At 47.8% G+C, this 24,478-nt stretch overlaps 1 protein-coding gene across 3 annotated transcripts in view; it reads left to right on the top strand.

Annotated features, from left to right (window-relative positions):
- The window catches only part of Chka (choline kinase alpha), a 47,165-nt gene extending 22,840 nt beyond the window's left edge, over positions 1–24,325 (top strand). Inside the window, exons 3-12 of one of the 3 annotated variants that reach the window (XM_070009484.1) lie at positions 7,294–7,347; positions 14,877–14,990; positions 17,048–17,181; positions 17,515–17,619; positions 18,343–18,401; positions 19,178–19,265; positions 19,370–19,478; positions 21,648–21,754; positions 22,100–22,181; positions 23,316–24,325. In XM_070009484.1, the coding sequence (XP_069865585.1) occupies positions 7,294–7,347; positions 14,877–14,990; positions 17,048–17,181; positions 17,515–17,619; positions 18,343–18,401; positions 19,178–19,265; positions 19,370–19,478; positions 21,648–21,754; positions 22,100–22,181; positions 23,316–23,375 (912 nt within the window). In that variant the 3' untranslated portion in view covers positions 23,376–24,325. Of the gene's footprint in view, positions 1–7,293; positions 7,348–14,876; positions 14,991–17,047; positions 17,182–17,514; positions 17,620–18,342; positions 18,402–19,177; positions 19,266–19,369; positions 19,479–21,647; positions 21,755–22,099; positions 22,182–23,315 lie in introns of those variants that run through there. The other 2 variants (XR_011369191.1, XM_070009485.1) reach the window with 2 other exon arrangements.
- Positions 24,326–24,478: the final 153 nt, after the last annotated feature.

The following is a 24,478-nucleotide window of genomic DNA, read 5'->3' as shown; positions in this document are numbered from 1 at the left end:
TATAATACCCACTTTATGTAGACTAGCTTTAATTTTAATGGGAAGAAGGCTGTATTCATTAATTAGCTAGATGGTGAAAACCAAACTTGGCTCCAAAAGTTAGGAGAGTTGAATAGAAGTTTTCAAAAGTAAGTAATGCCTTTGCCGTTGGGGAAGATGATGTAATTGCTAGAAGAGAGCTTGAAAGTATAAAAGTAGCTGGAAGTATAACTTGATTTTTTTCCTTTCTGGTACTGGGAAGGAACATGAGCTGTGCAACGTCCAGTAGCAGCCTTCTCAGAGAAGCAAGTGTGGCTGATTACAAATAACCAGTTGCTTATTTATCATGAATTGTGGAGGACACAAATGTCAGTACGTATTGTTCATTCAATGTAACCTGTGCCAGTTGGCAGACATCTCAGAGGAGTGCCTTGTCCCTCCTCTGTCAGAACAGTGGGCCTGTGTTAAGCCAGCTTCTCTGCATGGATGGAGACCAGCCTCCCAGGCAGGAGTGTCTGTAACTCATCAAAGGTCTCTCTTGAGTGTTGTCTGGAGAAATGTGTGTGATCGTTTTTTGAGTAATAGAAGGCTAATATTACTGTTGGTTTGAATACTAATTGTAATACAGTTCAAGGCATCAAGGCACAAGGCAGAGATGTATTAGCAAGTCAAAAGAAGGTTTATTTTGAATCTAGAAAACAAAATATTCTTTTCTTTGTTTTCTCTTGACCACAGTGTAATTAAAAATTAAACCACAATAAAACTAAGGAATAGCTCATTGATAGTGAATCTTAAACTATTGGCTACTGAGAAATCAATTGCTTAAAAATATTTCTGTGCAGAATGTAGGTGACAGTGCAGTGTGCTGATGGCCAGGCTCCTTAATGGGCCGCCAGCCCTGGTAACAGAGCCCCAACTGCTTTAGGGCCATTGTGAGTTGAAGTTGTTTGATTAACTATGCTTTTTTTTTTTTTTTTAATTATCTCCCTGTACTTCAAGTACAGTATAATTATATTCATTTCTTGAAGTAGTTAGAAATTTCAGGATTCAATCTCCTCTGGCCCTGTCCCATGCTACATTTGCATCTGGTCTGACCTAGAGTTTCTTAGCTAATATCTAAGCCTCACTGCCAAATGACTACCCCTTGTCCTTCCATACCTGCTTTGGTGCCTTCTTTGATAACTATGTAAACCACAGGCTACTGTGTCTAATTTTGACATAGTTCATGTGTCCTTGTCTTACTGGTCTTAAATGTGTGAGATTTATAGAGCACAAAGCCAATGCAGATTTCTGGTACCTAGAACCTGGCTGGCCTGCAGGCCCTGTCTGGGAAGGAATGTGTTGTGTCGGGTGGAGTGAGGGCGTGGGTAATGTGCCACTTTAGTTGTATGTGCATGTGTTCTCTGCTGCAGGCTTGCCCATGCGATCGTGCCTGGAGCACTCTGGTTTCCAGGTGACAGACACGATTCACGGTATAGTATGAGACCTCCGAAGCTAGAGCATCCTCTACAGCTCTCATCCCTTTCTTTCAGTTTGTGGATTTAAGAAATGTTTTGGTTTGTTTTGTTTTTTTGTTTTGTTTTTTTTTTAAATAAAACCATAATGCTTGTTAAGTAGCACCAGCTACAGTTTTTTACTGTTTAAAGAGGTACAGTGATTAAGATTTTAAATGTTGTTGAATATATTATCACTTTTTTTTGTTCTTTTGTCCAAGGCAAATCAGATCCCTATCTTCTGTTTCCTCAGTAGAAAATGACCATTTAGTAATTTAGAAAACTGTGGGCCTTAACCTGAGAACTGAAGTGCTTGTGCTCTTCTTCCTTCCTCCTCCTCTCAGCACTCAGGAACATTCATGCTTAAAGTTCTGTGATTCTGTGTGCTCATAAACAAATCACTTAAGCTACACTTTGAAGTCATTGCATTGGGATCTCACTATGTGTGTGAGGCGGGAGAGAGAGTGTGTACTGGGGCTTCAACTCGGCAGGACCTGGGCACTGTCCTGAGCTTTTTGCTCAAGGCCAATGCTCTACCACTTGAGCCACAGCTCTACTTTTGGTTTTTGGTGGTTAATTGAGGATAATAAAAGTCTCAGACTTTCCTACCTGGGATGGCTTTGAACCTGATCTTCAAATCTCAGCCTGAGTAGCAGGATCTCAAATTTTCAAATGCTCTGTAAAATATTTTTATAGAATAGTGAGCAAACTATAAAAAACAATAGAAATAGGATATTTCCCCCCTTCCCCTCAAAACAGGGAGAAGGCAGTTGAGTGCCTACTGCGGTATTAAGGTTCACATATGGTAAAGATGAGAGGAAGGCACATGACTTGTGTGTTCTTCACCTCACCTCCTGGGGATAAAATAGAATGGCCAGTGGTTACACTATCGCTATGGCATGCTAGAAAGACTTCTCTTCTAGAGAGTCAAGTTGGTCCATAGCTGGGGTGATGGTAGATGTTTTCAAAGCCACAAGCTGGCAACACAGTCCAAGACCAAACAAATGCCAAGCTCTTGGCTTTCAGTGTTACTCGCCAGCCTCAGGGTCCTGATTGGCCAGGAGCAGTCAGGGCTCAGCTCAGGACAACCCAGGCTCCAGGGAGGTGAGTTCTTTTCCCAGACCATTGTAGATGTCCTAAGACTTGAGTCTAGCTAGTAGATGGGTTGCTTCTTAATTATGTGGATTCCAGAGCATTTTAGAAAGCCACAGTTGTTCTTTGTTTCACATGGAGCATTGAAAAGAGACAGTAGTTGAGTGAGCTATGTGCTCCGGTTTGATGAGGAAGGAGTGTTGGAGACCTACACAGTTGGGTTAACCTCGGTTCTGCAGCTGCTGTGATTGGGGACATAGCATTTGTCTTATTATTATAACATTGTATATAATGATTACTTGGTTTCTTAATTAACATTCTTAACTCATACTTTTTGGGACTGAGTTACCAGCAGATCCCAGGAGGAGCTCAGGCCATAATGGGTTTTAAAGACATTTTGGTTCAGACAGCTGAACTTACTAGATCCAAACCCCACCAATGCACAGACCCAGAGGAAAGAGACACTCACTTTCAGTACAGTGGTTTAGGCATAAACCCTTCCTTATTACTAGAGGAATATTAGTAAGAACTAATGAAATTAAAACCCTTTATTAAGACAGGTTATTCTGTTGGATAGCTTAAATAAGCTTAAAGAAACAGCCTTACATTATAGCTCAAGCCTATAATCCTAGCTACTTGGGAGGTGGAGATCAGAAGATCTCAGTTCAAAGCTAGCTTGGATAAAAGTTATCAGTACCCCATTTCAACAAATAAGCCAGGCATGATGGTTTACATCTAAAATCTCAAGTATGTGGGAGGCACAGGTAGGAGGACAGAGCAAAAAATGTGAGATCCTATCCAAAAAAATAAAAAAATAATTTTAAAAAGGCTTGTGAGTGCAAGGCCTTGAGTTCAAACCCCATTACCACCAAAAACAGAATAAAACAATTCATCTTAAAAATAAATCTTCTACAACTTAAAAAAAACAAACCTGTAACTTCCCTTTTGCTGTGACTTTCACATGTATCTCCTTATCACTAATAAATCTGACTTCTAGATTCTTTTGAAAAACCAAGTGCAAAATGAGAAAAATAAAAAGTGAGAAGAAGCAGCGACAAGAGTGTGGGTCATTACATAGAATTCACCTCTTAAGGTGTGTAACTCAGTGAGTCTTTAAAAACATGTTTAGTTAGGTGTCTTTTGTGTATTTGGGGCATTCTGATTTCTCTAGGCACTGAAATTACACTATTCCTGTATGAGGAATTTCAGGTGGGTAGAAAGGTGACGTGCCCAAGTGCCTACTGTCTGTCTCCTTGGTGGCTATCTTCCCTGTCTTTTTTCTTCTGCTTCCTCAGCTATTTTGAAACAAATTCTACATGTGGAAGTATTTCTTCCATAAATATTTCAGTGTGCATTTACATACAATATATTATTTAAATGACTGCCATCATGCTTGAGCTTCGATCCTAGCATCTCACACCTGCACACACATGTGCACACACGTTATTTAAATAAAATAGCCAATGGCTGGGCGCTGGTGGCTCACACCTGTAAACTTAGCTACTCATGAGGCTGAGATCTGAGGATGGCGGTTCAGGGCCAGCCCGGGCAGGAAAGTCCGTGAGACTCTTATCTCCAATAAACCACCAGAAAACTGGAAGTGGTGCTATGGCTCAAACAGTGGTGCTATGGCTCACGCAGTAGAGCACTAGCCTTGAGCTGAAGAGCTCAGGGACAGCACCCAGGCCTGGAGTTCAAGCCTCATGACCGACCAAAACAGAAGCCATTCCTCAAACTTTTAATGTAAAAAATAAGTTTTATAACTTGCAAAAGATTATTTTTTAATTAACCTGCAAGTTAGAGGAAGTATAAAGTTGTATAAAATATTGATACAGTGTTTTAATACTTGCCACTGGCGGAAAAAACTTTACTTCCTATCTTCCTGGCCAGAAAGCAACTCTGTGTGTGTGTGTGTGTGTGTGTGTGTGTGTGTGTGTGTGTGTGTGTGTGTGTGTGTGTGTGTGTGTGTGTGTGTGTGTGTGTGTGTGTGTGTGTGTGACATCAGGAGGAGGCTTCCTCTCACGGTTCATTTCTGTCGAATCTGCTGTGACATTTTTGGGCCTTGGTCTTGCTTGTAGGACATTTTGTACTGAGGAAACAGAACACAGGGCTGCATACCACAGAAGTCCATCTTGCCTTTACCATGGTGCTCTTAGGGTTCAGTGGGGGTGGGATGGTGTGGGCATGGAAATTATTAATTGAATTTATTTATGGCCACTTCTGGTGCCAAAAAGGAGTGGCCTTGAGCTCAGTGCTGGTGGCTGACACCTGCAATTCTAGCTATTCAGGAGGCTGAGACCTGGAGGATCGAGGTTCCAAGCCAGCCCAAGAGACTTCTCCAATTGGCCAGCATCAAGCCAGACTGCAGGCATGGCTCAACAGGTAGAGCACTGGCTGTGAGCGAGCAAGCCCAAGTGTGAGTGTGGGGCCTTGGAACTAAGCTACTTTGTAACTTTGGGTAAAATGACTTATTTTTGAGAGCACCATTTGACAGGGAAAGGGACTTCTGTTAGCTAAGTAACCATTAACTGTATCTTGCTAAGAAGATACAGTTAGAGCAATAACAGTATAGGAGTAACCATAGTCATTTAGAATTGTGTGCAGGTCAAATCCCGGTACAACAAATGTCATTAAACTTACTGTTCCTGGTCTTAATGGTTTTACTATAAAGTGTTCATATGTATCAGCTTATAAAACTTTTCTTATCTTTAACTTCCCTTGGGGAGAAAAAAACCTCAAGGCCTTTTATTAATAAATGAATTGGCATATTTATATACTTATTTGTGGGTTTACCAAGAACAAAAAACTGCTCAGGGTGGCAAGTGAAAATGGCATTGTGTCGCCTGGTAGCATTCATTGGTCAACTGTTCTTGGAATAGGTATTAAGTAATAACTGAAGAGCTGACATTATAAAGCCAACTGGGAATTTCTAAGCTCTCGAAGCAAAAGGAAATGAACTCTGTCTTTCCCCAAACCCTTGCTTTGCTGGTACAGGACATGGACTGCTTTGGCCCCTTTCCGTGTCCTCACTCACTCTAGTTTCCCTGCCGTAGGGCCACCAGCTTCACTGCACAGGTGGCTCCTTGGGTTCCTAGCACTGCAGTGCCTGTTTGTTGGTGCCATCCAGAGGGGAGCAAGCACCTCATTTGCTCAGTGCCTGAGGACTTAGTACCGGAGTCTCAGTGGATAGAAGTCTGAGGCTGCTGAGCTGGGCCAGTGTGGGGTAGGGTAGAAGGGAGAGCAGGCAGGAGGCTCAAGCTTCCATGATAGCTTGGCACTTCAGCATCCGATGTCACGACCATCCGATGTCACCAGCCGAGGCCCACTGGGGTTTTGTAATAGCAATTTTTATCGCTTACACTGTAACGGGATTTCACCTATCACATCTGTTCATCAGTTAGTGTCTGCAGATTACACAGATGAAAACGTCATCTATCCCATTTGTACTTTCTGTACTCTGTTCCAAATGTGTTTTACTATGTTAGATATGATAGACTATGTATCCATGAGTGCCAGCAGTAGCAGCCTTTTTCAGCTAGCTTTATGAACATGGATGCTTACTTTGTTTACTTCCATGTAGAGGAAGGTAAACAGTTTACAGACGTGCCCTGAGCTGTATGGAATGTTGTGTGGTGCGGTGCAGTGTGGTGAGTGGTGGGTGAGTGGTTGCATAAGTCTCAGGGGTTTTAGAATGCTGCAGAGTAGCTGGTGTTGCTTAACGTGGCATTTTTTTTCCCCTGTCCACACTTTCCACCCTTGGTACAGGTATTTTTGATAAAGCTGTGGAATGGAAAGGTATGTTTTTCCATGGGATGGTCAAGAATCTGTTATCTTACTATTCTTTTTAAGATTTCCTTTAAGGGATTCCTCTTGGGTCTGGCTCAAGCAGGCTTTGTTTAATTGTAACAAGTAAAATCTTTTTGGAGATAATAGTTGAGTATAAGATTTTGACATGACCCTTCCCCTTATTAAGGGTAGTATGAAGGGTTTTGAGCACTGGGTGGGGGGTGGCTTGGAAATGCATAACCTGGGCCTTGCAGAAAGAATGTGGCCTGGGCATTGCTTATGTGGTTGGTGATCTGATTGTGTTGTTGAAGTCCTGGTTACAGTCATTGGCAATTTCATTGAGAAAAGTGATATCAAAGTAACCCTTAATGTATTAACATGTGAGATAACTTTGAAAGACTGTTAAAATTCACACAGTTAAGATGGCGCCATGACTGGCCGCAGTAGAAGGGCCAGTGTGGGAGAGGCCAGTGTGAGATCCTGGGCCAGCTTTCCTGCCTGCATGTCCGTGTCTGTGCCAACCCTGGCTGTCCATAGGCGTGTTCACACTCCTGTCCTTGCAGGTTGACTTGAGAGAGCCGCGTAGCTAAATCGAGGAGAGCCTCGGCCTGCGCTTGTCTTTAGAAGGCCCGAAGGGAAGCGAGCACTGTAGTGACTTTCCTCTAACAGTGAGATTGTGCAAGGTACATGGTACCCGGGGCGGCTGTGAGATGCACAGCTGTTTGCTCTCAGCGGCACACCCCTTTTCTCACTTCTAAGGCGTTGGCACCCGTGCTGGAGGCTGCTGCTGCCTGTACGCCACGCCAGTCACGGGGGGCCGAGAGGCCCTTGTTAAAGATCTCTGTGAGGTTTTGTGAACCCTGACTGTTCTGGTGGTTGCAAAGTTAGTGTCTGCTCAGTGTTCTCCATCTCACCGGAAGTGTTTGCTTTTTCTCCTTCATAGAGGTCCTGTAATAAAGAGGGATCCGAACAAGCTCAGAAAGAAAATGAATTTCAAGTAAGTAATCCAGATCATTCTGCATCTGCATGAGGTGAAATCTGCTGGTGGCCAGCCTCTCTGTGACGTGGCCTGGCAGACCTCTTTTCTGCCTCGGAAGCACACTTCCCTGAGGCGCGCGTGAGCCTGGGGTCGCTGACTCTCCTGCTGGTGTAGGAAGTGAAGTAGTTGTCTTTATGGGAGCATTTCCAAAAGTGTTTGGGGTGCTGAGAGATGAGGGCAGTAACATTTCTAGGAATATTGTGTGTGTGCGTGTGTGTGCGTGTGTGTGTGTGTGTGTGTGTGTGTGTGTGTGTGTGTGTGTGTGTGTGTGTGTGTGTGTGTGTGTGTGTGTGTGTGTGTGTGTGTGTGTGTGTGTGTGTGTGTATCTCGGCCTGGGTACTGTCCCTGAACTTTTTGCTCAAGGCTGGTACTCTACCATTTGAGCCACAGCTCCACTTCTAACTTTTTTTGGTGATTAGTTAGAGATAAAATTCTCACAGATTTTTTTTTGCCTTGGTGTTTTGAACTGTGATCCTCAAATCTCAGCCTCCTGAGTAGCTAGGATGACAGGTGAGAGCCACTGGCACCTGGCCAGTTCTAGTACTCTTGACATAAAGGCGCCTGACTTCTGCTAGTTCAATGCATCTTTGGCTGCCCCCATGCTTCTCATCAGGAAGCAAGCTTCCTGGTTGTATAATGGCACCCTCTTCCTGGAATAGCAGCAGTGCGGATCCTGTGGCCAGGGTGGACTTGAAGACTGAGTAAAATGATGCCATGATCAGAGATGCACATGTGCCGGAGGCTTGAAGACTATAAAATGGAGTGTGAGACAGGACTGTGGGGCGGGGTCCACATTGGAGAATGGGGCCTTTCAGTCATTTTCTCTTGTACAGGTCTATAGGTAAGGGGCATGCACATACATGGGTCCTCACGGGGCAGGGCTGTGCATCTGCCTGCCTGAGACTAAACCTCTTCTCCCTGCAGCAGGGTGGCACACATCAGCACTGTGCCGGCGGCTATCTCAGGTGCACCTGTGCTGCCTGCCCTGGGGGTCCTCAGATCCAGCAGTCCCAGCATGCCTCCACATCCTCTTTAGTAAAACCCACAGGGAGTCAGATTTTTGTCTGTGATCCCTTGGCTGCCACAGGCAATTGAGAATGAGAGTAAAAGCTGGTTCTGGCTTCCTGTGAGCCCTTTTGACCATCCATCTTGGACTGAAGACTGTCTCTTCTGGACATCGCTCCACCTCTCTCTCATAGCACCTTTCCTCACAGTACTTTTTAGACGTACCTCAGGCCATGGGCAGGTCCTCCTCCTCATCTTCCCCATGTGCTGCGCTGCCCCCTCCCAGCAGCCGTCATCTCTGGTGTGCTGGCACTAGCCCTCACTGCGAAAACCCAGTGCACAGCTCAGCTTAACTCCTGCCATTGTCACCTAGCCCCTATTTCCTCCTCCATTTCCCCTGCCTTCCTCTCCTATGGGTGTTCTTGACTTTATCTCAAAAACTCTGACCCTCTCTGCCTCTGTTTCAAACAGTGCACCCTGCTACTGACCTCGCAGCCCGCTTAGCAGCTCTGAGACCTGCGGTCGACACTGCCACCTCCTTGCCCTCCATCAGCCCTCTTTCCTGCCACCTCCGGAGCCTTTCCTCCCACACGCTCTTCGCTGCTGCTTCCACTTGCCTCCTGTGTAATCCCCGCCCCTCCATGCCGCACCAAGTGGCTGGGACTGGTTGTTGGAGAAGAACCACACAAACCCAGGAGGGGTCTGTTAGCTTGGGTTGGGTTAGCCCCTAGGCATTCACCCACCCTGCCTGGCAGGCCTTGTTTTCTCCTCTGGCCTCCCTGCCTGCACCACAAGCAGGCAGTGAACCTTATTCTTTGATGGCTGCTTCTCTCTCACCATCATCTTTTCACCTCAAAGTCCTCTGTGTCTGTGTCATCATTCCACTGACTCTGTTGAGGGACCTTCTTCCTGTGTTCACACGCCAGCTCCTCTGAGGGAGGAGCCTGACTTGTCAGCTTGTTGTCACTGACCCTGTTCTGTAGTGACAGGGTACTCCCAACTCCTGCCCTTCCCAGCCCCACCCCAGCTCTGCTCCTCTTCTTAATAACATTTTTTTTCTTAAAAAAAATATTTATTTGCCTGCCTGTCTACCTGTCTACCTGTCTACCTATTGTGCAGTACTAGGGCTTGAACTCAGGACTTGGTGTTCTTGCTTAGCTTTTTTGTTCAAGGCTGGTGCTTTGCCACCTGAGCCACAGCTCCACTTCCGGCTTGGTTAATTGGAGATCAGAGTCTCTAGGATTTGTCTGCCTGAGCTGGTGTTGAACCACAGACCTCAGATCTCAGCTTCCTGAGTAAGTAAGATTATAGACATGAGCCTCTGGTACCCAGCAATTTTCTTTTCTTTTTACTGATAGTATTTTTGAGGCGGGTGATCTAAGGTTTCATCAGTGCTCCATCACTGAGCAGCCATACCTCTAGTGCTGACAAGAGTTCTTGAGTCAGAATCTGCTGAATCTGCTTTAAAACTTCCCAGTCTCCTTTGCTCTTCCCTCACCTCTAAGCAACTTTATTTCAGTGTAATTTTTGGTGCTGGAGATGGAACCCAGGAGCCTTGTGAACACTACACAATACTCTGCCACTGAGCTATACCTGCAGCTCCCCAGTCCCTTTTTCTCAGGGGGAAAAAAAAAAAAATTGTAATCCTAGCTACTCAGGAGGCTGAGATCTGAGGATCACAGTTGAAAGCCAGCCTGGACAGGAATATCTGATGCATTCTTGTGGAGCTGTGGATCAGGTTGTAAAGCACTACCCTTGAGCAAGAAAGCTCAGGGACAGTATCCAGGCCCTGAGCTCAAGCCCTAGCACCAGCACACAAAAAATTAATTTTTGGCCGGGCGCTGGTGGCTCAGGCCTTTAATCCTAGCTACTCAGGAGGCTGAGATCTGAGGATCATGGTCAAAGCCAGCCCAGGCAGCAAAGTCTGTGAGACTCTTATCTCCAATAAAAAACTACCAGAAAACCAGAAGTGGTGCTGTAGCTGAAGTGGTAGAACGCTTGCCTTGAGCTAAAGAGCTGAGGGACAGTGCTCAAGCCCAGAGTTCAAGCCCCATGACCAACAACAACAACAACAAAATAATTTTTGAAAGCTTGGGAAAGCACAGAGTAATGTAATAAATTTATTCCTACCATATAGAATTACATTTTTTATATTGCTTGGGTTCAGTCCTTTCTATGAATTTATTTTTAACTTGTAGTTTTCACATTTGCAGTAGCAGTAGAGCTCCCCTGCACTCCACCCACCCCCTCCTGCTGTTCTCCACACAGCTTGCACACCGCCATTACTGCATTCATAACAACTGAACTGCAGACCACATTTGAGTGGTAGGACATTTTGGTCTGGCTGGGGTTAGCTGCTTCCTTTTAGTTTTTTACTGTCTGGATACTTGGGCAGCATGCCAGCAGTTTCTGCACATTGCTTTGTCCATTGTTTCCTCATGATTAGGATGAGCTTAAGTATTTTGGGTTAGCATACCACAAAAATGTGTGTGTGTGTGTGTGTGTCTGTGTGTGTGTGTGTGTGCGCGCGCGCGCGCACGCACTGGTATTAAAGTTGAACTCCAAGCCTGGGTTAGCATACCACAAAAATGCTGTGTGTGTGTGTGTGTGTGTGTGTGTGTGTGTGTGTGTGTGTGTGTGTGTGTGTGTGTGTGTGTGTGTGTGTGTGTGTGTGTGTGTGTGTGTGTGTGTGTGTGTGTGTGTGTGTGTGTGTGTGTGTGTGTGTGTGCGCGCGCGCGCGCGCACTGGTATTAAGGTTGAACTCCAGGCCTGGGCACTTACCAAGTGAAGCCATGTATGTAAGTTCAGTCTTACTTGAACCCTTGCTTCTATGTACCCCAGATAGATCCTTCTGCCTCTTCTATTCACTGTTTACCCCTTCCCAGCTGGTCCCTGAAACTTCATGTTTTTATCAGTAACAGCTTTCTGTTGCCAGGGCCAGTGGCACTTTCCTGTCCTTCTGTTGGACCTTCATCTGATAGAATCTCACTCCTTCCTTATGAAGGCCAGCACTCAATTCCTTATTTTTTTTAGCCTGTTGCTTACTGTGCTGACAGTCTGTTTGCAAGCTATTGCTGTCAATATTGGGAATTCTCAGGTCTGGTCTGGTTTTCTCCTGTCTCCAGGTGAGTTTACCCATGAAGTTAGCTAGTTTTTTGTTACTGTGTTGTTTTGGAGCTAGTCCTGGGACTTGAACTGGGGGAGCTGGGTACTGTCTCTGAGCTTTTGTGCTCAAAGCACTCTATAACTTGAGCTCCACATCCAGCTTATTGGTGATTAGCTGGAGTTAAGAATTTCATGAACTTTCCTGTGCCAGCTGGCTTTGAACTATGATTCTCAGATCTTAACCTTCTGAGTAGCTGGAGGAGCAGGTGGGAGCAGTCGCACGCTGAGCGCATAGCTTTTCAGCACTCTTGTGCCGTTGAGCTTTGAAGATGGATTCCTCAGCCCAGGTGCTCTCCAGGGCGGCTCCTTCACGCCTCTCCTAGCACCCCTTGTGTCCTCTTGGAACTAGCCTTCTGTCCCTCATGACTGTACCTCATCTGCACTTGTGTTTGTGTTTTCTCATTTCTGTCTCCTCTGGAATGGACGCTTTCTGCAGCTGCAGTCTGACACACTTGTTCATTGTTTCCGGGTATGCAGCAGACCTTGAGCAGGTGTTTTGGGGGTAAATGTATAAATGAGTTTTAATTTCCGAGGTCAGCAGGAATAGATATTTGGGAGCAGTGTGCGGCTGCCTGGGGCTTGGAGTAGAGGTGTGGCCTGAGCCCCCGAGCCCTGCTTTCTGTAGCAGCAGGGAGACTCAGCAGGGTGATGAGTTGATGATCACCCATGATTCTTGCTTCTCCCTTGGTGACCTTCACTTGCTCCCTTTCCAAGGTCTGCCCCGTCCCTCTTCATACCACCCCTCTCCTGATCCTGCCACGGGTAAATGCTGAGCACAGTGTTGTAGGACAAAGGTTTACAATGGCCATGGTCACTGAAGTTCTCTGGTCTCTGTACCTCTTATTGGTTCCATTTCAGGACATAGTTGATAGCTCTGTGGAGGGGTCTGGATAGTGTGGAATCTGCTCCCCAGGCCCAGTGCTGCACACATAAATGAAGGCAGCTTTCCTAAATAGACAGTACACATACAGTGCTCAGCTTCCAAAGCAATAAAACAGAGCTTACACCTGTGGCTAAACGTGGCATTTCAACCCTTAAGGGACAGAGCAGATGGGATAGTATTGCGTCATATACAATGCCAGCCCTGGTCCCCTCATTACGGTGTGGAAAGCTGGAAAGCACATCTTAATTCTAACCAAATTCTGGGTCTATACAAACAGAAGCCTAATTCTGTTCTTTGGAAATAATTGGAAGATGGCGTAGAACTTTAGGTGAAATGAGACAGATGGCAGAGCGCTGAGAAAACCTGTTGAGGCCAGTCCTGTCTTGTCTGGCCTTGCCTAGCCTCTGCTCACTTCTGCATTTCATACAGTGTAGAAGGCAGTGCCACCCATGAGAAGCAGGAGCATGGATGGACGCACAGGATGCTTTGCTGTCTATCCTACGGGCTTGAGATCAGCCATCCCACAGAGCGGTCACTCGTGGGCAAGAGCACTGGGAGAGGCCAGTGAGCTATGGAAAGCATTTCCTCATCCACACAGACACTAGGTGGTAGTGTTCTTTAAAGCCTAAGAAATAAAACCTGCTTGATGTCCCACCTTGCTGCAGAAGGTACATGTCAGAAACACGTAAATTTGGGATCACAAGAGGAGACAGACCATAGTTGTGGGGGACCAATAAATCCATCTGTCCCCACAAAATGTGCTTGAATGTGGTATGACAGCCTTTTCCTCCTCTCACCAGTACTAGCATACCCACGGCACCAGTGAGCATGTCCCTGGGCTTCAGTTAGTTGTGGAATGCAGAACTTCCACCCCGTCCTCTGGGTTCATGTTCCTGCACAATGCATTTCTTGCTAAGGGATGAATTAGAATGATTATCAAACACTTTTTCGCAACACACCTGCTGTGGGCCTTTCCTTAAACGCATCAACTGGGAATCTCCATTTTAGTTTTCTTTAAAAAAAAAAAAATTGTAATTACAAAGGTGATGTACAAAGGGGCATTTTAGCTCTTAAAAAAACAAAAACAAAACTAGAGGACTTCCTTCTCACCCTTTCACCCTAATGGATGGAAACTCTTAGCCATATTTTGCTGTGTAAGGAAAAGGATGAAACAGGTGAAATTGAGCTGAAACAGAAAGATAGTTTTTTAAAAATATTTTTTATTGGGGCTGGGAAGGTGGCTCAGTGGTAGAGCGCTTGCCTTGCATGCATGAGGCCCTGGGTTCGATTCCTCAGCACCACATAAGCAAAAAGAAAAAAGTCAGAAGTGGTGCTGTGGCTCAAGTGGTAGAGTGCTAGCCTTGAGCTGAAGAGCTGAGGGACAGTGCCCAGGTCCAGAGTTCAGGCCCCATGACCGGACCCTCCCCCCCCCCCCAAAAAAATATATATTTTTGTAAAGATAACTTACAGAGGGGTTACAGTTACATGAGTAAGGTAATGAGTACATTTCCTGTCAAGCATTGTTACCCCCTCCTTTGTTTCCCCTTACTATCCCTTCTCCCCAATTCCTCCCCCCCACAAGTTGTAAAGTTCATTTTCAACATAGTGTCTTGTATGTCTCATTGTTACAATGAGTCAGCCTGTATTCTTATTTCAGTATTTTGTTAATTTCCCTTCCCCTCCCAACATTAGAAAAATGTATATAGAAGATGTGGGGCACCGGAATCAAATACAGTGACAACAGGGGTTATACCATGGGAGAAGAACACACAAAAGAAACAAATCACAGAGTACATTAAAAATAACAGTGACAACAAACCTCTTGAATCCCTATCTTGGGGTTAGATAGATTTTTGAAGGCAAAATGATGATAGAGGGCTGGGAAGGTGGCTCAGTGGTAGAGTGCTTGCCTTGCATGCATGAGGCCCTGGGTTCAATTCCTCAGCACCACATAAGAAAAAAAAAAGCCGGAAGTGGTGCTGTGGCTCAAGTGGTAGAGCACTAGCCTTGAACTGAAGGGCTGAGGGACAGCGCCCAGGCCCTGAGTTCAGGCCCCATGACAGACCCCAAAAAAAAAAAAGATGATAAATTTCATATTAGTTATTTGGATGAAGATAGAACACAGGAACTTCATAGATCTTTTAGCATTAGAGTAGAACGAAAGGCTAGGATGAAAGTTCAAACTGGAAAACCCAGAATGCTGCAGGCCAGTGTATGCTTTGGACCAAAAAGCCAGTGACTCTGGAATATAGCCCAGTCGTTTGCTGTAATTCCTGCAAGCCTAGATCCTGCCCAGCTCATTCTGTGACCTGAGAGCCATGGTTCATGTTCATGATGGACCGGGACCTGGGGAAGCCGCTCCCAGAGGCGTGCTTCTTGATGCTGGCACATGGCACACACTCAGTGAACTCTGTTTTGTTGCTGTCTGTTGTAGGGGACTGAGGCGATGGTTCTGGAGAGTGTTATGTTTGCCATTCTCGCAGAGAGGTCACTTGGACCCAAACTCTATGGCATCTTCCCCCAGGGCCGGCTGGAGCAGTTCATCCCGGTAAGATCTGAATACCACGGTGAGTGAGACACGAGCCACAGGCAGAAGGTAGATGCCTCCCCACCCCCACCCTGAAATGCTGTGGTTTAAAATAAACCAGGGCTGAGAATGTGGCCTAGTGGTAGAGTGCTTGCCTAGCATGCATGAAGCCCTGGGTTCGATTCCTGAGTCCCATGTAAACAGAAAAACGGAAGTGGCACTGTGGCTCAAGTGATAGAGTGCTGAGTTCAAGTCCCCAGGACTGGCAAAAAACCCAAAAACAATCCAAAGACTGCAAATAGTGTACCATATTAACAAAGCCCAATAAAAACAAGTTTTAAGAACTGTCCTTGAGCTAGATGTGGTGACACATGTCTACACTACCAGAGTTTGGGGAGGCTGAGGCAGAAGGATCACAGTTTGAAGCCAGCCTTGGCTACATAGTGATATTCTATAGCTGGAAAAAACAAATTGTCTTTTAGCAAACATGTACCAAAAGCTCCCTTTTTGAAACAGGTGAAGGGAGTTGCCAGTTGAGAATAACAATAATGTTAGAGGAGCAAGGGGTGGAGGTCAGGCCCCGGGGATGCATGTCTGTGTAATGGTTCTGCTCCATTTCTTAAATTCAACTCTTGTATATGTTGTTTACAACACACTGAAGATTGACCTATCAAAGAGTATGGGATTTGAACTTGGGAACTTGCTCTTGTTAAGCAAGTACTCTGCTACTTGAGCCATGCCTCCAAGCCCTTTTAAAATTTATTATTTATAAATTCATTGAAAATACCAAGTTGAGCCATTTGAAACTGCCATATTCAACTATTTTTGACCCATAGAAATGACATTTGGCATGAGGGATGTAGCTCTGTGGTAGAGCCTTGGCCTAGCTAGCACACCCTCGGGCCCTGGATCCTGTTCCCGCATGGCAGAGGAAAAAAGCAGCATTTATTTGATTCCACCTCATTCAGTATGTTCCTTGTGGGTTTCTTCCTGACTCCTCAGGCATCTTTCAGGCCTGGGTGACGCCTCTGGCATGGCAGCAGCCTCCTTTAGGGCCCCTCTGAGCTAGCCAGGGAGCTTTGTGTACTAGATTTGCTCATCTTTGGGCATGTTAGCTTTACATTTTCCTCATTCCCAAACAAAACATAGTTCATGCACTGTGTCATGTCAGTGACAATGATCCCATATTGGAGAACACGGTGTCACCCAGTGGCATTGTAGCTGTCACCATGTCATCATGAAACATGATGGTGATGCTGGTGTAAGTACGCAAGCTCGTGTGTTGCCCATCATATGACAGCTTACAGCAGTGGAGGCATCGACAGAGCCTACGGCACTGGTCACGTGAGTCTCACACTGTACTGTTGTTCAGTCACAGTACGTTCCTACTTACAAAAGAGCCTCACGTGGGTCACAGTCACGTGGGATGCTCCTGCACTTGATTTAGCCCTTGTTGTGTGGCTTCTGTAGGTGGGGTACAATCCCGTCTACCCCATGCTGCTGCCTCTAGGGGCTCAGCTCTCTGGGAGAAGCTGGGACCAGAAGCTCCCTGAGCCCACTGTGGAAGGGCCGCCAGAACAATTGGGCAGTGCCATGTCCAGAGGCTTGGTCTGTCCTCTGTGACTGTCTCCTTGTTGGTGCAGCCCTCCGAAGCCTCCTCAATGGCAGGCCAAGTGCTGAGGCCACGGGGAGAACTGCAGAAGGCAGGGTTGCTCGTGTGTGAGCGAGTAAGTGAGCAAGTGTGCACACCAACGCAGTGGGGAGGGAGCCTTCAGTTATTGCGGTGTGAGGGTAAACTTTCACACTTAGACACATTCACAGTGAAATAGTCTTCATGGTAGAAGCGCATGGCAATCGCTGGGTTCCTGTCTGTGAGGACAGTGTCCGTTGCTTAGGAAATGAGTGTGTATGTGTGTGCAGGTCCTGGGGCTTGACCTCTGGGCACTTCCACTAAGGGAACTTCATATACTGAATAAGCCTTAAATGCCCTACAAACACAAGTTTCTCCTGAGACAGTAGGAACTCATGCCACAGGTTCCTGGGGCAGATGGCAAGTTTTACTCGCTTTTATCTTTCAGAGTCGGCGCTTAGACACTGAAGAATTAAGGTTGCCAGATATTTCTGCAGAAATAGCTGAGAAAATGGCTACATTTCATGGCATGAAAATGCCATTCAATAAGGAACCCAAATGGCTTTTTGGAACAATGGAAAAGTAAGTGGTCACACCAGCTGGTCTGCATTCATCTTTTGCCGGAAGTTCCTGGCAGCCACAGAAGCAGGCATCTGTCACCTGTCCGCGGGTAGTCAGAGGCCCCTTTGGCTTTGGCGTTGCCGGTATCTTGTGAATATCTTTTCCTTGCATGATGCAGTCCTGGATAGAGAAAAGACTTGTTTATAAACAGGCTGTGGAATGGAGTAGGGGAAACAAGCCTGCCACTCCCACACTCTCCCCCTTGCCAATCCTTCTAGGGTGCGTGGCTGGGGCCTGACCGAACACACTTGCTGAACTAAGCTGTTCTCCTTTCTCTTGCCCCTGCCATGTCAGATACCTAAATCAAGTGCTGAGAATTACATTTACCGGGGAGTCCAGAATGAAACAGCTGCAGAAGTTCCTCAGTTATAACCTGCCTCTGGAACTGGAGAACCTGAGGTGAGTGTTGGCTCCTGTCTCCCGGTAGAAGTGTGCAGTCCACGAATCCTGACAACAGGGCCGGCATGTCATTCGTGTGTGCACGTCCCGTCAGCCCAGGAAGTCTTCATGAGAAAGTTTTTCATGGAAAAGCAGACTTTTGGAGGACAGGCTGTTGTCTAGGGCAAGGGATGAGTAGGGGCAGTGAGCAGCGTAAGCAGATGAGAAAAAGGTTAATATACCTTGGCTTGGCAGTGGAGCTATGGAGCAAGTGATAGAGCACACTAGCCTTGAATAAAAAAGCTCAGGGAGAGCACCGGGCAGAGTTCAAGTTCCAGTACTGACCCCCTCCAAAAATAAGAAAGAAAAACAAACGAAGGATCCACATGAAGTGAAGTTGTGACAAGTGCCAAGGAGAGACGTGGACTCAGATTGTCCAGGTAGAGACATGAGCTTTGGGGAGTGGGCAGGACAAAGCCCTCAGAGGAGTCCAGCGGCCTTTGAGGGGCAGCTCTGGCAGAAGAGCAGCTGCACAGGGCCTGCAGTGCGCAGACACCTATGCGAATCCCTGGGCTGAGCCATGGTACACTTGTCTCCACACGACGGTTTCAGAAGTGGGATGAAAACTATTAGAGACCGTATCCTGGAGATTAGTGCAGGGCTGGCCATCTGAGCATTCTACGATGCTGCTTGCATCTTACTTTAAAAAGCTTGACAGGTAACAGTAAACCTTTTGTTTTCCAGGTCATTGCTCGAATCTACTCCATCTCCAGTTGTATTTTGTCACAATGATTGTCAAGAAGGTAAGATTGCCACGGTTTGCTGCAAATCAGGTTTATGTGTATGCTTGGCGGTCACTGGGTGGTGAGGAATGCAGCTGGGGTAGATACGGCAGATGACGCGGTCTTGTGCAACCTGTATAACAACCAGATTGGGTTTTGGCCTGCTAATAGAAAATTCTGTAGTATTTACTAAGAAAAAAAGCAAGGTTTAGAAAAACACGTAGAGTATTAAAATCCATTTCTAGCAAAAATAACAAAATGTTTAGATGGGGAAAAAAATCTAAAAGAATAATCACTAACTTTGGGATTTGGGATGATTTGGAATGGTATACCTGAACTTCGTGTCACGTGTTCAACTGCTTGCAGTGCATGCATTGCCCGTGACTCCTTTAAGCCAACCAATGACTAAATAAATAAAGCAGTGGAGCTTTGCGGTATCCTCACTAACAAGGCCCCTGTCATGGCTCCCAGCTGATGTGCCCTCTCCAGCACAGGTCTGTGGTGGTTAGGCCAGCAGAGCACCAGCCTGGCAGGCATTTGGGAAGTACTGCACTGGACGGCAGAGTGACAGGCCAGGCTTTGCTCCACAGTCAGCTAGGGAGACCAGGGGCACCAGGGAGTGAAAGGTGGGTCTGGAGCCTCTCTGCCCGGACCATCTGTGTGCTCTCTGCACCCGCGATGTCTGCAGAAACTGAAGTTAAGTCACCCAGGACTCCCCAGCAGAGCCAGACCCGCCTCAGCTCTGCTTCCAAGAACTTCTGTTGTCACATCAGTCCTGTAACCAAACTTGTCCACAGGTAATGTCTTACTGCTAGAAGGCCAAGAGAATTCTGAAAAGCAGAAGCTGATGCTCATTGACTTTGAATACAGCAGCTATAATTACAGGTAATTTACCAAGTGTTTAATTGCAGTCTTGGCCTTTTTCTGGCTAGTCAGGTAGCCTGGAGGCTCCCTGGTGTGTTTCACCCCTGCCTGCTTCTTCCTCACAGGGGATTCGACATTGGGAATCATTTCTGTGAATGGATGTATGATTACAGCTATGAAAAATACCCCTTTTTCAAAGCGAACATTCAGAAGTATCCTACCAGGAGGCAACAGGTAGGATGAGTTAGTTTTATACACAAATTAATTTTATGCAATTACACGGTCAGTTTTAACGATACTTGTTTACTTTTATTTACTCCTCAGGGCCTGGGTGCTAGGGGTGGATCTAATGACCTTTTGTATGGTAGGCAAGTGCTCTGTCTCTGAGCCCCATCCTTGCCTTAAAAGTGCTGTTTTTAAGTTGTATATGACTAGACAAAACCTTTTGTTTATATTAAAAAATATTATTTTGGTTGGGCATCACGGTTCATGCCTGTAATCCCAGCCACTCCTGAGGCTAGGAAGATTGTAAGTTGGGGGCTGGGAAAGTGGCTTAGTGGTAGAATGCTGGCCTACCATGCATGAAGCCCTGAGTTCGATTCCTCAGTACCACATAAACAGAAAAATCCAGAAGTGGTGTTGTGGCTCAAGTAGTAAAGTGCTAACAAAATCTCAGGGACAGTGCCTAGGTCCTGAGTTCCGGCCCAGGACTGGCCAAAAAAAAAGAAAAAAAAGATTGTAAGTCAGAGGCCAGCATGGGACAACTTGGTTGGAGTCAAAATAAGGTAAAAATCTGGTGATGTAGCTCAGAGGTACAGCTGGCATGCAGACCTCAGATTACCACCCCCTCCCCCCCCCCCCAGAATGAAAACATGCACCCACACATGTATTTCTGTTTAAAGTGGTACAGACTTGGCGTTAGGGTCCACTGTTGGTGCCTCATTCAGTCAGAAGAGAGCACGGTCTCCGTGTGGGCCTCCAGTGTTTGCTGCAAGGGCAGCCTCCTCCTGCTCTCCAGACTTCTGTCTGGGAACTGCGGCCCTTCCTCTGCATATCTCTCATGCAGAGTAACAGCATGTTGGGCCTATGATCTAGTAGCCGGAGCAAATGCCCTGGATGTGAAGTTTCCCTTCCTGCCCCAAGTTCCAGGCAGCCTGCCACTGGAGGATGAGTTCTCCTGGGACTCTCCTCCTGGGATCCCCCCTTCCACTTCACAGCCCTCAAAGGCCGTGGTGAGGGGCACTATGGAGGCTCCCAGCTATGGAGCTACAGCTGGGCAGTGCGGGGAGTAGTGTTCCCAGCTCACCCCTGAGTGCATGTGGGCCGTACATCCCCTCCCTGGACCCCCACTGCTATATGACAGCTCCCCATCCTGCTGACCTGGGTGGGCAGGAGTACTTCCCACAGCATCCCGTGGCAGGTAGAGAGGCGAGGGTTGGGACTGCTGCGTATGCACAGATCCAGGGCCAGGACCAGGCATCTTGGGGAGGTGGTCCATGTCCTGGGCTCACTGTTCAAATGGGGACGTGCTGAGGGCCCACAAACACTGCCTTGTTGTGTAGCCATGTTTCAAGGCTGGTGGGGATGTCCTTAAATTTGTGCAGCCAGGCTCATGAGGATGATTGGACAATGGTGCGACGCCATGGTTGGCCTGAGGAGAAGGTCACAGTATTAGGTGTTTAATTCTCACCAGGTGGCAGACACATAGTCAGAGTGGCCGCTGTAAACGAGACAGAGTGCGTGCGGGCAGTGGCAGGTCTATCTTACTGCATGCTGCAGAGCTTTGTAACTGCAAAAACCTAAGGAAGTTCCCCTAGTATATATTTTATAAAGCGTGAGATTCTCTATGGGTGTAAGGTTTTCTCAGATACCCCCTTTCTGAATGGTGTGAACAGTTCAGCATGTGGCCTGCCCTACGCAGCTGCTGAGGGCTTCTGTGTGGATTGTGTATTTTATAATGCTGCTGGGGCCTTAGGTCAACTTTTTCCTTGGATGGAAGCTCAGCTTCACCGTTCTCTAAATGCAGTCCTGGCATCTCAGCAGTGGAAGGCCCCTGGCCTTGGCTAGTCCAGCTTCCTCGCCAAGGGAACGTCTACCATGCGCTGGGCAGCTACCTCACGGCAGCTGCGAGAAGTGCTGTCCAGTTTGGACGAGTTTCCATGCAGGCGAGCCTGCCTGGATCAGTGACTCCACGAGCACGTGCTCCCCAAGTGATAGCAACCCCACAGTCTCAGACCAGTGAGACTGTCACTGCCAGCCAGCCCCTGGTGGGATACAAGCCGCTGCCCTGGGGGGCCACCTGACCGGCCCCACGGCCATTCGCCATGCACGTGGGCTTCGCAGGGAGCGTGGCAGCGCTGCTCTAGCCATCGTTGATCCTAACCCAGTTACTTCTCTTTTAAGCTCCATTTTATTTCCAGTTACTTGACAACATTCCAAAGTGATTTTGAAAAGCTCAGTAGCGAAGAACAATCCTTTATTGAAGAGGAAATGTTGCTTGAAGTGAACAGGTAACTTCTGTCCCTTGATGCTTTAGAAACTGTAATGGGGGTGCTTCAGTGCAGTAGTGAGGTTCTTAGGGGCTGGAGTGGGATGGCTCGCCTGCTCCATTCCAGAAGCTTCTCACCCAGGGGCCATCGGGAGCAGCTCCTCATTGGTACGTGCTTCGCCCCATACGAGGAGCAGAGAGCGCCATGGCAGCTGCCGCTGTGGCACCATGCCTGGGCCAGGCAGCGGGCGTACTATACTTGCAAGTCAACCTGTTGCTGCCAGGGGTGGCTTGCCAAGTGTCCCCGGGGCCCTCCGTGCGCCTGACGCCGCGCAGCTCATGGCCTTTCTTGCTTTTGTGATTACAGGTTTGCCCTCGCCTCCCATTTCTTCTGGGGACTTTGGTCCATTGTACAGGCCAAGATTTCCTCCATTGAGTTTGGGTACATGGTATGTTTATGGGCCATTCTCTTCTCTGGGGAAAGGGCCTATCGTAGAATATGCGAGGGCTTGCAGCAGCTGACTGGTACTTGGGGAGGTTGATGTGGCCCCCAAGTTCAATGGCCTGGGGCACCAGTCCAGCATGGCTCCTTGAGCTGCCCAGTGAGACTGCAGTTACCTTGCTGTCAGTGGGAGGCTGGACGAGGATGGCCAGCCCCTAGCCTCGCTTGGTCCCTTCTCACAGGAGGACACTAAGTGACAGTGTATGTCGGGGGAGGGAGGGTGAGTCCCCGTCCGTCCATCCATCCACCCCTTCCCCTTCCCCCATGCTTTGCTACTCCACACTCTAACCTGCAATACTCTGCTTTGAGTTGGAAGCTGGTACTTTCTGAATTAGGCGTGCTAGCTTTCACCAGCACATGGTAACCGAGCAAGACTGTCATTTTTTTCCACATCAAGAAATGTTAGCCAGGTGCTGGTGGCACATGCCTGTAATCCTAGCTACTGGGGAAGTTGAGCTCTGAGGATCACAGTTCAAAGCCAGCCTGGGCAGGAAAAACCATGAGACTCTCTCCAATTAACCACCAAAAGCCAGAAGTGGGACTGTGGCTCTAATCTTGAGCACTAAAGCTCAGGGCCAGTACCCGGGCCCTAAGTGAAAGACTGAAAGAAAGAAAGAGAAAAGGAAGGAAGGAAGGAAAGAGCTGTCCTTGACATAGTCCTAGGGAAACCCTGTGTTGGGGTGCCTCTGTGAAGACGGGGGCCCGGAATAAATGCAAGGCTGTCGTCCGTGTCTGGGGACTGTCTGGTTGCAGCGCCTCCTCTCTTCCTGCCCAAGGAAGAGCTCTTTATAAGCAGTGGCCTGTGGTGCACACAGCAGGTGCATCTCTGTGGTCACCTGGTTCTATGCTTGCGCACCCAGCGCCTTTCGCTTTAGAAGGGCAGCTGTCTTGGGTGGATGTGTCATTGCTGCTCTGTCCAGGTGAACTGTGCAGGCTTGAGCCACAGAGCCCTTCTGGAGTGGCTGCCACTTTAGGGGCAAGGTGGGGACAGTGCCGAGAGTCTGCACCTCAGCCCCAGGCTGGGTGCAGGCCAGAGTCCTGCAAATAAGGCCAATATCGAGGCCTTTCTTTTCTGTCTCAGGACTATGCACAAGCCAGGTTCGATGCCTACTTTGACCAGAAGAGGAAGCTCGGGGTGTGACTGGGGAGGACTCCACCCCTCACCACTGGACTGCGGGAGGCGGCCAGGCCGGACCCTCTGTACTGCACCATGGCACTGGGCACAAGGGCCTCGGACGTCTCACTCACTGCGCACAGATGTGTATGATACTAAAGACTGTATTAAAGTGGAGTAACATTTCTTCCCTATCTTGTTTACGATCTCACTAGGAAGCAGAAATATAGTGCAATATCTCAGACCCTTCCACCTAGAGGAAGGGGGTGTTTTATGTTCTGGGCTAAGGCGTCCAGCCTAACACGGCCCACACAGCACGTCAGCAGTGTCACCACGGATTGACGCTGATTGACACTTCCCATGCCGGAGCACATGGCCCCGGCCCTTAGTATGTGCTGATGTGTTTGACAGCTGCTTCGGTCCTGAGGACAGGAGCGAGCAGACATACTGTGAAGAGGCTCTGCCGGTGGCTGCAGCCGTGCGGGGTCTGCGCCTTGCAAGTCTGGGAGCTGCAGGGCAGTGCTGGCCCGTGGTGCCTGGAAGCCCTGGCAGCTCTGCCCGCCTAAGGCGGTGCTTTGAGCTCCAGCTTCTGGCAGCACGGGACTCCCTGGGGAGTGGGTACTATGGCCAAGGCCCCAGACATTCTGGCCTTCCTCTGCCCGCGCCACAGCTGGCTTCTCAGGATCTTGCCTAGGACACCCTGCCGTGTTCACTGCTGCGGCCTTCCCTGAGAGGGGCCAGCCTTCCGGCCTCACCCCGCCCCTGCCCCTGGCACCGCTGTGGGAACAGCAGCCTGGGGTTGGGCACGGGTGGGCGAGAGCTGTGAAATCCCTGTAGATTGAATGTCCAATGGGAACGTTTTTACCTTTTTTTTAAACTCTAAACTCTTTGTGTTGTTGTTGTTTTTTTTTCTTTTGTGCATATATTTCTGCTACCAGGGACTGTACTATACAGATAAATAAAGAGTTAAAACCTGACTTCGGCTATCATCCTGCATGTGTCCTAACTCCCATGAGGGCTCCTGTTTCTGGGTAGGCAGTGCCAGGCGCAGCACCAGCTGGGTGGGGCGCTTTGCAGCACTGGCCCTGGACGCCCCTCCACTCCCCTCCTCCCCGTGCTGCTGCTTCCTC

This window comes from Dipodomys merriami, unplaced genomic scaffold, assembly GCF_024711535.1.
Source record: "Dipodomys merriami isolate MVZ:Mamm:240054 unplaced genomic scaffold, mDipMer1.0.p SCAF_78, whole genome shotgun sequence".
NCBI lineage: Eukaryota > Metazoa > Chordata > Mammalia > Rodentia > Heteromyidae > Dipodomys > Dipodomys merriami.
This window is presented reverse-complemented; position numbering and strand designations above follow the sequence as displayed.